The sequence below is a fragment of the Psammomys obesus genome, unplaced genomic scaffold (assembly GCF_907164565.1).
Source record: "Psammomys obesus unplaced genomic scaffold, mPsaObe1.curated_primary_1811, whole genome shotgun sequence".
NCBI classification, from domain to species: Eukaryota; Metazoa; Chordata; class Mammalia; order Rodentia; family Muridae; genus Psammomys; species Psammomys obesus.
Genome location: NW_026594143.1, coordinates 1,716,964 through 1,734,179, shown reverse-complemented (window position 1 = coordinate 1,734,179; position 17,216 = coordinate 1,716,964). Strand labels below are relative to the sequence as shown.

At 42.7% G+C, this 17,216-nt stretch overlaps 1 protein-coding gene across 1 annotated transcript in view; it reads left to right on the top strand.

The window, feature by feature from the left end:
- The window catches only part of Itih6 (inter-alpha-trypsin inhibitor heavy chain family member 6), a 32,097-nt gene extending 20,677 nt beyond the window's left edge, over nucleotides 1-11,420 (top strand). Inside the window, 12 exon segments of the mRNA XM_055617927.1 lie at nucleotides 462-605; nucleotides 1,062-2,107; nucleotides 2,337-2,536; nucleotides 2,663-2,939; nucleotides 2,941-3,109; nucleotides 4,931-5,020; nucleotides 8,459-8,494; nucleotides 8,707-8,820; nucleotides 9,707-9,754; nucleotides 9,757-9,893; nucleotides 10,850-10,878; nucleotides 11,165-11,420. Coding sequence (XP_055473902.1) covers nucleotides 462-605; nucleotides 1,062-2,107; nucleotides 2,337-2,536; nucleotides 2,663-2,939; nucleotides 2,941-3,109; nucleotides 4,931-5,020; nucleotides 8,459-8,494; nucleotides 8,707-8,820; nucleotides 9,707-9,754; nucleotides 9,757-9,893; nucleotides 10,850-10,878; nucleotides 11,165-11,420 — 2,546 coding nt within the window.
- Nucleotides 11,421-17,216: the final 5,796 nt, after the last annotated feature.

Below are 17,216 nucleotides of genomic sequence, written 5' to 3'. Positions count from 1 at the left end.
TGTGTGTGTGTGTGTGTGTGTGTGTGTGTGTGTGTGTGTGTGTGTGTTTGTCAGACAGTCTATGTATCACAGGCTGCCATAGAACTCACAGCCCTTAAGCTTCAGCCTCCTGATTATTGTTCACAGGTACGCACTACCATATGTAGCTCCATTGGAAGTTTCTTGATGGGAATCTCAAATTCTGCACTATCTAATACAATAGCCACTCTCCACATATTGTCATTGAACACATAAAATGTGACTTTCGCAAGTTAAGAACTAATTATTTTCTCTATTGAACAGTGAACTTCTAGGCCTACCATAAAGCCTGACAAACATTTTGACCTGAAGCCTTTAGTTCACAGAAAGGAGAGATCAAAAGGTTAAAAGAACAAAATGTCTTATGGAAAGAGCCTTTCAAGTATATGGAGCTCAAGTTTTGGCTCATCTCCTTCATTCTTATCCCACAGACTAAAAAAAAGCCATGAACACAATTCTCAGTGACCTGCAATCCATTACCTTTTCTGACACAGTTAACATCTGTTAAGTTGAAGGCTCAATCCAGACCACTGTACAGAATATCCATAGTGCCAAAAATTACCTCAGTAGCATGGAAGCATTTATTTGCAAGCATTTGCCCTGGTTCTGATTTTTGTTAAATCTTGTTTCAAACAATTACTCAATTCTCCCAGATCTATTGCCTCTGCCATCTAAGCCATCTTTTACTCTGTGGCAAGAAAGGTTGTGGTTCTGGTTTTGGGTGGCTGTCATCTGACTTAGAGAATAAAATGATCCTACCCACCCCAACCCTCCCATACACACACACCCTGGGAAACAATCAAAGAATGGTCTGAGACAGGGAGTGATAAAAAAAAGGACATATGCCCCCCACCCCTGCTATCTGGTCCCTTGAATCAGGGTCAGAGTGAAGGAGTTAGGAAAGATAAGCAGTGGGAACAGCACAGCATGAGAAAAGATAAAGTGGGAGGATGAGCCTGGGAATGTGATATGGTACCAGTGTGGCTCTAATGGGGGTAAGAAATGGCCTGAGAAAGTAGTCTCACAGTCTGCTCCCCAATTAGGGACCTACATCGATGCAGCCTTGTTGGCAACTGCTTCGGTGCTGAACCATAGCAACCAGGAGCCTGGAAAGTGCCGTGGTGTGGAACAGATTCCTCTTATCATGTTCCTGACAGATGGGGAACCCACAGCCGGCAAGACAACTCCCAATGTGATCCTTTCCAACATCCGTCAGGCCCTGGGCCACAGGGTATCTCTTTTCAACTTGGCCTTTGGGGATGGTACTGACTTCTCACCGGTGCATCGTTTATCCCTGGAGAACCAAAGAGAAGCGAGGCACATATATGAGGACGCAGAGGCAGACCTGCAACTAGAGGGTCTCTTTGAGGAGATTTCCAAGCCTCTACAGTCAGATGTGCACCTGGACTACCTGGGTGGCTTTGTTGGGGCCTCCTCTAGGGCTCTTTTCCATAACTACTTTTGTGGCTCAGAGTTGGTAGGAGCTGGTAAGATGCAGCCAAGTGAGCAGGGACTAGGTATCCACCTGGCAGCCCGGGGCATAAATGGTCAGCTTCTTGTGCCCCAATTCAGTGAAGAAGCCACCAACAGTTGCCAGAAAGACTTTAGTTGCTCAGGGAAACATACCTTCAGTGTGTCCCACTTTATCCACGGCCTGTGGGCCTATGTCTCTATTGGGGAGCTGCTGGAGGCATGCTTCCAAGCCTGGGATGCTACCACTTGCCATCTCCTGAACTCCAAAGCCCTCAGCTTATCACTTAAATACAACTTTGTTACACCTCTGACTTTACTGGTCATGGCGCACCTTGAGAAGATCAATGAGGAAGCTGTGAGGCAGCTATCCACCACAGCTGAGACAAGCACAGTCACACCCTCATTCAGCAACAGCCTTGGCCTAGGAGCTAGCACAGCTCGGATAGACTCAGTTCTCAAAGTCTCTTCCAAATCAAGGCTCATGAAACCAACCTCAGCTCTTACTGGCCCTACAGATTCCAAGGAGATAGGGGTACTGACTCAGTTCTCTAATAGCCTAACAGCTTCAGTGCCACCAAAGGCCCAAACTTCAACACAAGAAAATCCCAGCACCTTGGTACTGCCAACTTTGAAGAGGAAACCTCTTGCCCATGTGCCTTCAAATTCTAATGACTCATTCCCTTGGAAGCCCAGCATTTCATCACACCAGAACCCTGGTATCACATCACTTGTTAATTCTAGGACACGTGTCCTGCCTTTGAATCCTGTCAGTCCTTCCCAGCCCAAAGGTGGCACCATGAAACATTTTAATCAATTTACTCCTTCCAAACTCCCTGCTTTGTCAGATGCCCAACCTACACCAAATGCCACATGATACCATCAACCTTGGTAACCCATTATCACAGTCACTCCAAAGCCTGCCACAGATCAAATCTATTTCCACACTTCAGTTACCCAAACAGCCATTACACCTCAGCTCCAAAAGTCTTGCTTCCAGGACTCCCCCAAATTTACCACACCCTAAAACAGGGATTGTCCTGCTCAAGTCTTCTAAAATCCCTTCATCTCGAAAATCTAGTGTCTCATCTCACCAAACTTCTACTAGCTTACTACTACTTTCCAAGTCCAGAACCCCAACTCCCTACAGCACCTAAATCCGCTTGCCTGCCAGAGCCAGGCCACTAGTTCCTCAGGGCCTCGGCACATTCTCAAACATACTCTCAAGTTCCAGAGGTCCCAGCAATACAATTTTCACCTCTACCCCTGGGGAACCTCTCTCTTCTTCCTTTACCCCTACTCTGACTTCTCTGCTGCTGCCCACTGCAAGATTCTGGAATCACCAAGACCCACTGCTAGGACCCAAGAGCACCAGGCAAGTTCTGGGACCATCTCTGTCAGAGATGGCTCTACCCAACAGCTCTAGTCTGATGCCAGAAGACAGATTCCCAAAACCTCCCAATCTTGCTGCCTTCCAGCATTCTCCCGGAGGCCATCAGTCTTCACTTTCTTCCAGAGAAGCTCAAGCTGCTGCCAGCATCGGTGGAAGAGTCCAAATTCGTGGAGTCCTTGAACCCTCCAGTCTTCTACACCTTCCTCACTCTTGACAAAGATGGTGAGTGTTACTGGCAAGAGGCCAAGCCAGAGTGGAGGAGGGTGAGTGGAGAGGGCAGAAGCTGAGAGTGTCTGAGGTATGTATGGATTCTAATAAGCTCCAAGAAGCTCCCTGGCTTGCTTTGGGTCTTTGGACTAGTTAACATCTCTAGACCTCAGTATATAGCTACAGAATGAAAAGCCTTGGCTCATAAGACTGGAAGGGCTAAACAGTAGCAAACTGGCTGAACTAAAGTTGACCGTTATCTTGTTGAAAAAGAGAGTGGTTGCTGACTCCCAAGCAAGGGAGGAATGTGGTAGCATAAATTGGAGCATCACTAGGTAAGGCAGGTCTTCCTGTTGTTCTGTGTTCTGTGAGCAGCCTACTTAATAAAAGATATATACATTTTAGAGAAAATAGTGGCAATTACTATAACATTTCCCAAGGACTTAAGTAATATTTTCCAGCTCTCCCTATGTGCAGGTACTTTTCTTCATATCATGTTTCTAATTCAGCATTTAAAACCCCATGAGCAACTATTGTTATGTGCATTTTATACACAGGGTAACTGAAGCACAGAGAAGTGAATCAATGTGTTTAATGTTACACTGCTAGTCAGAGACTAAAAACCATATAGTCTGGTAGCAAAAAGAAATGTGTTTTGCCACCCACTATTTTATTTTCTTTGCACAAGAGGAATCTCTTGGGTTTCTTGATAGCACAGGGTTAGAAAGGATTACACGCAGCAATGATTCACAGGAACATAATTTTGGGTAACATCTTTGACATACTTTCTGCCTCACTTCCCCCAATATCTCACTCACCTCTACAACCTGGTTACTTTTCCAAACTTTATTGTCCAAACCTACTGATTTCCCATGACCTCAACTGCTGCTACTACAGATCAGACAAACTCTACCATCTTATCTAAAACAGCTGTTCTGCCTCCTCACCTGTCTTACCTGTTTGTGTCTTTTCTTGCCTCTCTTCTCTTGCCCACATTTTCAAAGAAACAGATAAGTTCGTGTTCCTTTCCTACATAATGCTCCTCCGGGATTTCTCTTACACCTGGAATAAAATTCAGTCTTCTTTATGCCCTGCAAGGTCCTGCATGCTCTGTTCTGTATGCCCACACAATGCCTGACTTCACCTTCTTCCACTCTTCCATTCACCCTCTGAACTCTAGACACCTGTTATTTTTCCTCTCCCCTCCCACTGCGGCCTCCCCAGTCATCACTTAGGTACTTCTTTCTGTCTACTGCTTCTTGATACTTACCTGGTCTGCCCTTTCCTATACTCCTCATTTTTTCCATACCCCTAACACTCCAGCCTGTACCTTGGATCTCAGACCAGCTCCTATACCCGCCTTCCTCCACAGGACACTTCAGCCTTGTATTACCCCATGATCAGTCCAATTTTTTTTTTTTTTTGTATAGCATCTGCCACCATTGATAATCATGCCTATGATGTTACACCACATAACAAACCATATCTCACCATTGTATCCTCACGCCTAAGTATTGCCTGGATAAATGAATGAATGAATGAATGAATGAATGAATGAATAAACAGATGGACGTGTAGGTGCTATGAGAAAGAAATTTGAATCTGAGTTTGAAAAAAGCTATAACAGATATAGACATAAGCACGTCAGTTTGGATAGCAACTGGGGACTCTCCCAGTAAGGAGGGAAAAAAAGGACCAGATATGGAGGTCACATAGAATCCTGGCACCTGGGAGGCTGTGTCATTAGGATCAGTAGCTGGAGGAAAGCCTGCACTCTACAGTGAGACCCTGTCTTCTGTTTGATCCAGGCATGGGTAGAATTTCTTTCTTTACATTTGGCAGGATGACACTGGGATAGCAGTTCCAAGAGGATCCAGGGAGGAACTGAACATGACATGGACTCTAAGGAAAGTTCTGTGGAGCTAATAAAAGGTAGACAAGGGCTTCTTCTGGCAAAGATTCCTCTAAGCCCTCGTTTCTATTCAGTGCTATTTGGAGCTATCATTGACAATGTGTGAGCCCAGAGGAGGGGCAATATATTAATTCTTCATCTCCATGTAACAAATTACCATAAATTGAGCAGTTTAAAACAACACGTATTGGAGAATCAGTTTTCTCCAGTGGAGTCTCACTGAGTTTATCAACCACACATCAGAACAGGTCCTATTATTTTAGCTAACACTGAATTAATTAAATGGTGTTTTTGTAGACTTTTTGTCTCATATTGCTTTGTTTGGACAGGTTTTTTATATTATTGGTCTTTTGCTTGTTTTTCTTTAATTTTAATTTTTGTGTTTTTCTGTCTCTTGTGTTTTTGTTTCTTGTTTCTTTGTTTTTGAGAGGAGGAGAGAGAGAGAGAACATATAGTCAGGTGTGTAGGGAGGTGAGGAGGATCTGGGAGGAATTGAAAGGAGAAACATGACTAAAATATATAATATGAATTTTTTCAATAAAAAATAAGACAGCATCATTTCCTTCATTCATGTTCTCCTGCTGTAACAGAATGCTACGACATGGGTAATTTATAAAGAAGAGAGGTTTGTTCATCTCACAGTTCTGGATTCCGGTCTGGTTATATGGCTACATCTCTTCAGAATTTCCTTGATGGTTGGAAATCTGCAGAATCTCAAAGCAATGTGAGGCATCACTCAGAAAGACAAAGGCAACCAAAAGAGGTGGCTTTTAGGATAACCACCCTCTAATAATACATTGATCCATCACTTGAAGGATAACTAGAAATTAATTTAAGTAAGAAAAAAACATTTAAATGTTTCTCTGCCATTCGATATTCTTCTATTGAGAATTCTCTGTTTAGTTTTGTACCCCATTTTTTGGGTTATATTTTTTTATTTTTTATTAATTACACTTTATTCATTTTGTATCCCCCCATAAGCCCCTCCCTCCTCCCCTCCCGATCCCACTCTCCCTCCCCTTTCTGCATGCATGCCACTCCCCAAGTCCACTGATAGGGGAGGTTCTCCTCTCCTTTCTGATCTTAGTCTATCAGTTCTCATCAAAAGTGGCTGCATTGTCCTCTACTGTGGCCTGGTAAGGCTGCTCCCCCCTCAGGGGGAGGTAATTAAAGAGCAGGCCAATCAGATTATGTCAGAGGCAGTCCCTCTTCCCATTACTATGTAACCCACTTGGACACTGAACTGCCATGGGCTACACCTGTGCAGGGGTTCCAGGTCATCTCCACGAATAGTCCTTGGTTGGAGTATGAGTCTCTGGGAAGTTCCCTGTGTTCAAATTATCTTGTTCTGTTGCTCTGCTTGTGGAGTTCCCATCCCCTCCAGCTCTTACTATTTCCCACTTCTTACATAAAATTCCATTCACTCTGCCCAACAGTTGGCCATCAGGCTCAGCATCTGCTTTGACAGTCTATACTGCAGAGGCTTTCAGAGGCCCTCTGTGGCAGGTTCCAAGGTTGTTTCCTGTTTTCTTCTGGCTTTCAGAGGCCCTCTGTAGCAGGTTCCGAGGTTGTTTCCTATTTTCTTTTTCTTCTGATGTCCATCCTCTTTGCCTTTCAGGATGGGGATTGAACATTTTAGTTAGGGTCCTCTCTTTTGCTTAGTTTGTTTAGATGTACAGATTTTAGTGGGTTTATTCTATGTTGTATGTTTATATGAGTGAGTATATTCCATGCGTGTCTTTTTGCTTCTGGGACAACTCACTCAGGATGATCCTTTCCAGGTCCCACCATTTACCTGCAAATTTCATGATTTCCTTATTTTTCATTGCTGAGTAATACTCCATTGTATAGATGTACCACAGTTTCTGCATCCATTCTTCAGTTGAGGGGCATCTGGGCTGTTTCCAGCTTCTGGCTATTACAAATAAAGCTACTACAAACATGGTTGAGCAAATGTCCTTTTTGTGTACTTGAGCTTCTTTTGGGTATATGCCTAGGAGTGGTATGGCTGGATCTTGAGGAAGCGCTATTCCTAGTTGTCTGAGAAAGTGCCAGATTGATTTCCAGAGTGGTTGTACAAGTTTACATTCCCACCAGCAGTGGAAGAGGGTTCCTCTTTCTCCCCAACCTCTCCAGCATGTGTTGTCCCTTCAGTTTTTGATCTTGGCCATTCTGATGGGTGTAAGGTGAAATCTTAGGGTTGTTTTGATTTGCATTTCCCTAATGGCTAATGAAGTTGAGCATTTCTTTAAGTGCTTCTCTGCCATTCGATATTCCTCTACAGAGAGTTCTCTGTTTAGCTCTGTTCCCCATTTTTTAAGTGGATTACTTGGTTTGCTGCTTTTCAGCTTCTTTAGTTCTTTATATATACTGGATATGAGTCCTCTGTCAGATAAAGGGTTGGTGATGATTCTTTCCCAATCTGTAGGCAGTCACTTTGTTTTGATGATGGTGTCCTTTGCTTTACAGAAGCTTTTCAATTTCATGAGGTCCCATTTATTGATTGTTGCTCTTAGAGCCTGTGCTGTTGGTGTTCTGTTCAGGAAGTTTTCTCCTGTACCAATGAGTTCTAGGGTATTCCCCACTGTTTTTTCTAGTCGATTTAATGTGTTTGGTTTTATGTTGAGGTCTTTGATCCACTTGGACTTCAGTTTTGTGCAGGGTGATAAGTATGGATCTATTTTCATTTTTCTACATGTAGACATCCAGTTGGACCAGCACCATTTGTTGAAGATGCTATCTTTTTTCCATTGTATAGTTTTGGCATCTTTGTCAAAAATCCATTTTTTGGACTATTTGATTTGTTGCTGTTTAACTTCTTGAGTTCTTTATATATTCTGGATATTAGCCCTCTGTCAGATATAGGGTTTGTGAAGATCTTTTTCCAATCTGTAGGCTGTTGTTTTGTTCTAATGACAGTGTACTTTGCTTTACAGAAGATTTTCAGTTTCATGAAGTCCCATTTATTGATTGTTGATTTTAGAGCCAGTGCTGTTGGTGTTCTGTTCAGGAAGCTGTCTAGAAAAAAACGAATGAAAAGAAGGAAGGAAGGAAGGAAGGAAGGAAGGAAGGAAGGAAGGAAGGAAGGAAGGAAGGGAAAAAAACATTCCAAATGGCAAGAAAAACAAGAAGTAGCAAACAAAGACCAAGCAGTCATAACAACTGTCAGTTCAGGGTCTAGTGTGATGGTCATGTGTGATCCCAGCACTCAGGAGGTTGAGAGAAAGAGGACTGAGAGTGGGCTATACAGTGAGACCCTGACTCAAAGAAAAACATTAGTAAATAAGTCAGTTTACTAGGATAGGATAAAGCATAAAGACAAAATTCGAGGAATAATTTTCAGAAAACATTTAAATATTGAGATATGGAATGTAGTTCCTACCTAGGACTCAAGCAGGAGGGTCCCAGGGTTGTTGGGGGTCAGTTCCTTACCAATATATGTCCTCTATCCTTTGCAGGCACATTGCCAGGCATCTTCACTTTCTCATCTTCTGGTAATCCACTTGAACCTCCCCACTTGTGCACTGGGGGTTGACAGTAGGCTCTCTCTCTTTCTCCCTCTTCCTCTCCCCTTCTTGTTTTTCCTCTCCCTCCTCTTCCTCCCCTCTCTCTCCCGGAAAATAGAAATGGCCTCTTTCAGTCCCCTCTACTCCTTTCTCCTCTTTCTTCAAGACTCAACTTCAGAGGTTCATCTCCTGCCTCACAGTGGATGGGGACCCCCACTTTGTGATTCACATTCCTCACTCAGATGAAAAGATCTGCTTCACATTGGATGGGTGCCCAGGGGACCTACTGCAGCTTATAGATGACCCTAAGACAGGTGAGAACCCCTAGGACTCCATTGCCACACAAGACCACAGCTGAGGATGTTGACTGTTGACTCTTGTCAACAGTCCTAGACATTTAGCATTTTATTATGTATATCTTATAGTATATAAAATAATGACACATCTAACGCACTACATTATAAAGAGAGTTTGTGTTGCCTTACAATGCATATATGTATAAGTATTTATGTTATAATATATGCTCTCTATATTTATATACTTTATATTTTATGGCATATAAAATATATAATTGTATATAGTACCTTGTAATATACAGTAATATACAACAACGCATATGAAAATAAACATATGACTCACAAACATCTGTAACTCCAGTTCTGGGGAGATCTAACTTTCTCTTCTGACCTTCATAGACACCAGGCATGCACATGGTGCACATACACACAGACATACATGCATATATACATACATATAGGCAAATAATTCACACACATAAATAATATATAGATAAATCTAAAGCTAGGCATAGTGGTGCACCCTTTTAATCCCAGTATTCAGGAGGCAGAGGCAGAAGGATGCTCCATGAGTTTGAGGCCAGGCTGCTCTATATAGCGAGTACCAGGACAGCCAAAGCAACATAGTAACATGCCATCTCAAAAATAAATAAAATTTAAAAGTGAAAACAAGCACATTCACAAAAACATCAAGATAAAAATACATACCAGGGCAGATGGTAAGTTATTTTGACATTCTGTATACCCATAAATATGTATATTTGTACCACATAGTAACCCAGACGTATCAACAATTCACACATAGAAACCCTGATGCATCTGGATTCATCCCAATCTCCAGGAATCAAATACATAGAGGCAGCACATATTCTCTTGCACGTCAGGACTACCCCATTACAGTAAGCTGCATCCGTATTTGTTCAAGGTGAGGGCACCTTGCACTTACGCTGGGAACCCTGGTAAAGAAGCCCCAGCTGGAGCTCCGTGTGGCTTCTGCATGCCATCTTACCCTCTGCCTTAGGCCCCACCTAAGCTTCCTCATCCTTCATCATCAGTACAGACACCCCAGCACACAACAGCTACCCTACTTGGTCTGAGGCCCAACGTCTCAGCCAGTGGCCTGATGGGTAAGTGCCACTGAGGCAGAGAGGGACCAAGGTGTACCAGTCCTAACAGATTCCTCTTTCTTTTCCTTTTGCTTGCTTGCTTGCTTTTTATTTTTGTGTACATGAATGCTTTGCTTTCACATATATTTGTGCACCACTTGTATGCTGGGTATCCCTGGAGGCCAAAAGAGGGCCCTACGTTCCCTGAAACTAGACTTAAAGAAGTTTGTGAGCCCATATGTGTACAGACAACCAAACTCAGACGATTAGAAAAGAGATCAAATGATCTTAACCTCTGAGCCTTCTCTCCAGTCCAGGAACTTCTTTCTTTCTTTTTCTTTCTTTCTTTCTTTCTTTCTTTCTTTCTTTCCTTCCTTCCTTCTTTCTTTCTTTCTTTTTCTGCCTTCCTTCTTTCCTTCCTTCCTTTCTTTCTTTCCTTATTTCTTTCTTTCCTTCTTCCTTTCCTTCCTTCTTTCTTTCTTTCTTTCTTTCTTTCCTTCTTTCTTTCTTTCCTCAAGGTTGAAGTTCTACTGGGCCCCTCATATTCGGTAATCCCAACTTGAAAGAGAAATGAAAATCAAATTCTGCCTTTAGAAAGCTCCTCTTATGGAAAAAGGAAAGAGCCAGACATGAAATACTGCTCCCAGGGAGGGGTGAGTGCAAAGCAGAATGCTGCACAGGAAGCTAGGGTGGGAAACTTCCCAGGGTGGAAAACTTTTCCCAGCCTTCTCAGAGCTCAAGAAAGACCTCTCAGAAGTGGGAGGGCATTGATTGCATCTGGAAAGCTAAGCAGAAATGCAGGGGGAAGGGAATGGAGACTGGAGGAGCTAGGGCTAGCATGATCGAGCTGAAATGTCAGCGTGAGGAATTTGGTCTTATCTCAAAGACACTAGAGGAGTCATTAAAGTTTTAAACAGAGAAAAGACATAGCAAGGTCTTAGTATTATAAAGAAGCATCCAAAAGTGGACTGTAGGTACCTAAGTCAGAAGACTCTGGCAGCGCCTGAGGCCAGGGATGATAAATTGAACAGATTATTTTCACCTCCCCCTGGCTCCTTGAACTTCTTCCCCTGTATCTTCCTGTTTTTTTTCTAAGCCCAGCTGCTGTCTTTATCTCTGCTATCTTGACTCTCCACTTCCACATCACATCCCTATCCCATCTGGCTCTTCTATGCTCTACACATTATTTAGCGTCTCCCCTCCGGTAAGCCTGACACTCTATCCTGCCACTTTGCTTCTAGAGTTCCTGCTTCTAGGCCTCCCCAGAGTTCTAATTGGTGCTACATCTTCTCTCCCTCAGGACAGTTTCAACAGAGAGACATCCAGCTGGTAACAGGACCTACTGGGTCTTTTTTACAGAGGCACCATGGCCCAAATGTACCAGTGGTACTAGGCAAGAGGCTGCTGAAAGAATCACCAAGGCTGCTTCCCCCATGGGCTTTATGCTGGCTGGTGAAAAGTTCTCATGTAGAACAGCTGCTGGGTCAGCCCTACCTTGCCTACGTTCAGTGAATAGCTCCTGAACCCAGAGCCAGGAGGTCTGAAATTTGTAAATCCAGAGGCTGTGAAATGGAGTAACCATGACACAGGCCTGGGTACATGTGAATCACATAAAGGTTGTATACACATGTGCTAATAAACAAATATATCAGGATAAACAAAGATACATAAAGCTAAGAAGAACTTTGGGCCTAAAAGCTTTTTAGTACTCTTGCCTTGCTTATAGTCTTGTTTATAGGTCCTACTCCTTCCAAATTCACATTAGCCCTGGAAGTGACTTTCTTTTTTATTCATTCTTTGAAAATTTCACACATGTATTCAATGTATTTTGATCATATCAACCTCCCATTCCTCCTTCTATTACTCTAAGAATCCCCCACCTCACCTCCTTATCCCCATCCCAACTTCCTTTTCTTTTTTTTATAGCCTTTCTTAAGTAGGTCACTGAGTGACCAACCCATCCCATTCACAGCACCCCTTTATTCCTGCACTGTACTCACAGCTCTTGGAATTCCTCTAATAAGCTATGATCTTCCCCATCACTGGACTTCTGTATGTATTTATCCTTTTGTTGGGGGGAGCACTCTTCTTTTGCTTCATCTAGGCAAACTCACTTCATCTTTCAAGTATTAGTTTTCACCTCCCCCAGAAGGCATTCCCTGGCCCTTCCACAAGGTTGAGTTTGGTGCCTGCTTTATGTTCCCTTCAAGCTCACAGCATTTTTTATACTGTGCAGTAATCATGTTTACTCATCTGGATCCCTGCTGAGACTGTAAGCTTTCCAAAAGCACATATGTGTTCTAAATCCTCTGTACAGCCACAGTTCATGGCACATGGTAGGTACTTAATAAATATTGGTAGGATAAATAAATGAACAACAGTAACTATGAAATAGCAGTAGGCAACATACATATATGCAACCAAAGTCATAGGTCACATTCAGAAAAAGAGCCACAAATATACAAGCATGGAAATATAGTGACAGAGAAGACATAGCAGCAGAAAATATAGGGAACTCAATGAAACATGGACAGCTGGGCATGGAGCCATATGCTAAGATCTCAGAATGTGGAAGGCTGAGACAGGAAGACAGCTGCAGTTTCTAGGTGAGTTTGAGACCAAAATGAGCTATAAGGTAAGGCCCTGTCTCAAAGAACACTAACAAAAAGAGAAACATAGACATATGGACACAAAACATAAAAAAGACAGGGTGCCAGAGTGACTATATCAGAGACAAAAACATATGCTTTCTTGCTAGAGTTCTATGGTTCCCATGACTTTGATTTATTGTCCCTTCACAGAAATGCAAAGAGACAAAAACAAGACACCTTTGGATCAAACATACAATGGCAAATGTGAAGAAAAGATACACAACTACATACAAACCAATAGACACAGCGATTCAGACTAGATGAGAGAGACTAAGATCACAGAAACATAGAAACATAATGATACAAAGACAACCAGAAAGACACTGGTCATAGTCACAGTCTACAAAACCAAGGGCAAAAAATGTAGAGTCATGGAAATACTCTAACACACTGATTTTCAGCCATAGGTGGAGATGAGATGATAATACAGAGGTGCAATAGCAGAGATGTGAAAGGTGTGGAAGCAGACATTGCAAAGTCACATGTAATGGCAAAGATTCAGTGCTATTAGCACATGCAGAAGAATGAGTCAACAGCACAGATCCACATACTCCAAGATCCAGAGAAAAAGAAGGAAGGCCCCTGAGCAGCGAAAAACAACAACAAAAAAGAGATAGAAATCAGGCTAGCCAGCACAGACATAAGGAAAGGCCGGGTACCAACTGAGGTACAATGGGGCACGGTGATGCAGTGACAGCAAGGAAGTGGCATGAAAATTCAGAGACAGAAGTACTAGACATGGGAATGTGATCCCACAAATCCAGTCACATGGACCTAAGGTAGATTTATAAACAGAAATAGAGAGATATGCCTGGGAAAGGAAAAAATAAGAAGAAGGAAGACTAGACACAGGATATAGGACGAAGGAAGAAGTACAATGATGAGAAAGGTAAGGAGGCAAAAACACTGAATCCGGCTATACCCAAGGACACCAACATTTCACACACTGTGACATATAGCAGGCAACAAAGCAAGGCTACAAATGAAAGGATGAGAACAGTGATTTCAACCTAAGATGGGGGCTCGATGATTAGGAAGCATGGCTCCAGACCCACAGACAAAATAGAATGGTAAAGACATGAAACCAAGGACAGTGAGACAAAAAGAAACAGATGCAGAGAAACAGACTCACAGAAATGGGAATATCATCACGTGGAATTCAAGACAAAGACACAAGAACTAAGAGAGTACAGTTTTTTTTTTTCCTTGTTTTATAATTATGTTTTATTTTATACATTAATGTTTTTGGTATGACATTTTGATGTGTTGTCTGTTTTGAAGGTGATTCCTAACTTTTGATTTTAAGTATTTTCAAGGTGTCTCTGTACTTATTATTTTTTTTAATTTTTTTTCTTAATTACACTTTATTCATTTTGTATCCCCCGATAAGCCCCTCCCTCCTCCCCTCCCGATCCCTCCCTCCCTCCCCTTTCTGCATGCATGCCACTCCCCAAGTCCACTGATAGGGGAGGTTCTCCTCTCCTTTCTGATCTTAGTCTATCAGTTCTCATCAAAAGTGGCTGCATTGTCCTCTTCTGTGGCCTGGTAAGGCTGCTCCCCCCCCTCAGGGGGAGGTGATCAAAGAGCAGGCCAATCAGATTATGTCAGAGGCAGTCCCTCTTCCCATTACTATGTAACCCACTTGGACACTGAACTGCCATGGGCTACATCTGTGCAGGGGTTCTAGGTTATCTCCATGAATAGTCCTTGGTTGGAGTATGAGTCTCTGGGAAGTTCCCTGTGTTCAAATTTTCTTGTTCTGTTGCTCTCCTTGTGGAGTTCCTGTCCTCTCCAGCTCTTACTATTTCCCACTTCTTACATAAAATTCCATTCACTCTGCCCAACAGTTGGCCATCAGGCTCAGCATCTGCTTTGATAGTCTGCAGGGCAGAGGCTTTCAGAGGCCGTCTGTGGTAGGTTCCTTGTTTGTTTTCCGTTTTCTTCTTCTGGCTTTCAGAAGCCCTCTGTAGAAGGTTCCTAGGTTGTTTCCTGTTTTCTTCTTCTTCTGATGTCCATCCTCTTTGACTTTCAGGATGGGAAGAGAGTACAGTTTTAATAGTATACCTAATCACACACAAACTTGACAAAATGTGGGAATGAAAGATCAAGTTTCAGAGATGCACAGACTTGAGGACTCTTTCATATCAGGGACATGGAAGTCAGCATATGCAGACCATAAGCATTCAGACACTGTCTGGAACAAAGGAACTCAGGGACATACATGCTGGATCACAGAGTGTCTAGTACATGTCACACGAAAATGAGAACAAATTGAGAGTGAAATACAGAGGCTGGTAGATACCCAATCACCTTGTATAGCCACTAAGTAGCATACAAACACACTCAAAGCCAGGTAAAGATTCTGGATATACAGACTCAGGGATGCACAAAAACATATGAAGAATTATGAATATGCAAAAATGAGAGACCTGTAAAAAATCACTGGAGCCTGACATGGTGGTGGTGCATGCCTTTAATCCCAGCACAAGGGAGACAGAAGCAGGTAGATCACTGTCAGTTTGGGGCCAACCTGGTCACAAAGTGACTCCAGCACAGCCAAGGCTACACAGAAAAATTCTGTCACAATAATTATAATAAAAAAAAACCACAACAACCACTGGTAAATAATCAGTAATAAAATAATGAGTGATATACAGAAAAGGGGCACACACATGTACTCAACAAATAGCAACTCACTAGATAAGCAGAGATTTGTGGGCACATAGTAACAGAAAGACAGATACTAGAAAAGAAGCTCGGGGTATGTTAAATCTCAGGTACATTCAAGAGTAAGGATGCATAGGCATTTAAACGTACAGCACATGGAAACAAGGTCAGAAGTTAGGAATACAATATCAGAGGGATACCCATAGATCTGGCTAGGTTGGTACTGAAACAGAGAATGATAGAGTTTATGGCATAGAGAAGTATTAAGAGTTAAAAACAGATACTCATAGATTTACTGACAACCATGGGCATACAATTACTGAATCACAGCATACCATAAAACACAGACCAGGACACAGAAACCTTGGTATACATAAATCCTGGGAAACCAAATTATGAAGACATAATTCAAGTGCCTATAAATAGATATTATGATTCATACAGCCAAAGGAAAACCTACATAGCCACTAGAACACACAGACACACTGGCATGAACAAATATTTAACACACACAAGTTTTATGACAGGTTCAGGCACACAGAAATACAGATGCAATAGTACCAAATACCAGCACACAGAGACACTGGTATACATAGACAAAGGAACACATAGAACCTAAGATACAAGAACACAAAGAACTGGCACAGAAACTGAAACATATGGAAAACTAATCTCAGAACAAAGCAAAGTACTAACACTAGAATGAATAAACACTGAGGTGTGGAGACAGGAGGTTATAAGATGCCACTGAGATACAGGGATACAAAGACTGGAAAAAGTAAACACTGGGACACACATATGCCAAGGTAAACTGGCAGTGAGACACAGAAAAACTGGCACATACACTCAGGGGATTAGAGTCAATGGTGAGGCATGCACATACAGACAGAATTATATAGAATTGGTCTTTACAAATTCTGTGACACAGACACTAGAAAAAAAGACAGAGATCTAGAAATGTTAAGAAAAAGAAAACTAAGACACACATTCTGGTTAGGCAAACAGGTAATCTAACTGTAGATCTTCTTCTCTCCCTCTGCTCCTCCAAGTGTAAATCTCCCCCTCCCCCAAGTTTTGTTCCCAGCATTGCAGCAGAAAATCTGCTGCAACCTTCCTTACCTGCCTGCACCCATCTTCAGAGAATCACACAGATCTCTTCAAACTTCCTTCATTGACTCATTGATGTATCCCAGCTCCCAACTCCAGCAGGCAGTCCCTGGGAACTCACAGACCACTCCAAAAAGGAGAACAAGTAGTCTAATTGCAGATGTTCCTCCATTCTTCCAAGTGTAATCCCCAGTCTCATCCCCAGGTCTATAGCAGGCCACCTTCTGTGGCTTCTCCACACTCACTGCCCTCATTCCCAGGGGACTAACTAAGCAGATGCTAGTGGGACACCGTGCTTTCCTCCCTACTATGAAGCCCCTCATACCTACCCCCAGTTCACTCCCATTCCTAAGTGTCAGGTCCCAATACCCAGAAGCATATTTTGCCTGGAACCCCCACTACCTAAACCTACCAAGATCCTGGAGGATTTTACCACGGGTAACACACAACCACCACACTCTTCCAAGAATCAGAGAGAAAACAGAAACCCAGGAACAAACATCCACCCAACAAAGTCAACAGCAGATATCAGCATCTAGAATGACAATCATCCCAATCCCAGATTCCAAGATGTCAGCATAAAAACGTAATTAATAACAGCCAGGACAGTGTTTCTACACTAGAGCACAACAACCCTACCACATAACTAAAGTAAAAAAAAAAAAAAAAGACCTTAAAACAGCCTTTATGATCTTAGTCTATCAGTTCTCATCAAAAGTGGCTGCATTGTCCTCTACTGTGGCCTGGTAAGGCTGCTCCCCCCTCAGGGGGAAGTGATCAACGAGCAGGCCAATCAGATTATGTCAGAGGACTTGGGGAGTGGCATGCATGCAGAAAGGGGAGGGAGGGTGGGATCGGCAGGGGAGGAGGGAGGGGCTCATGG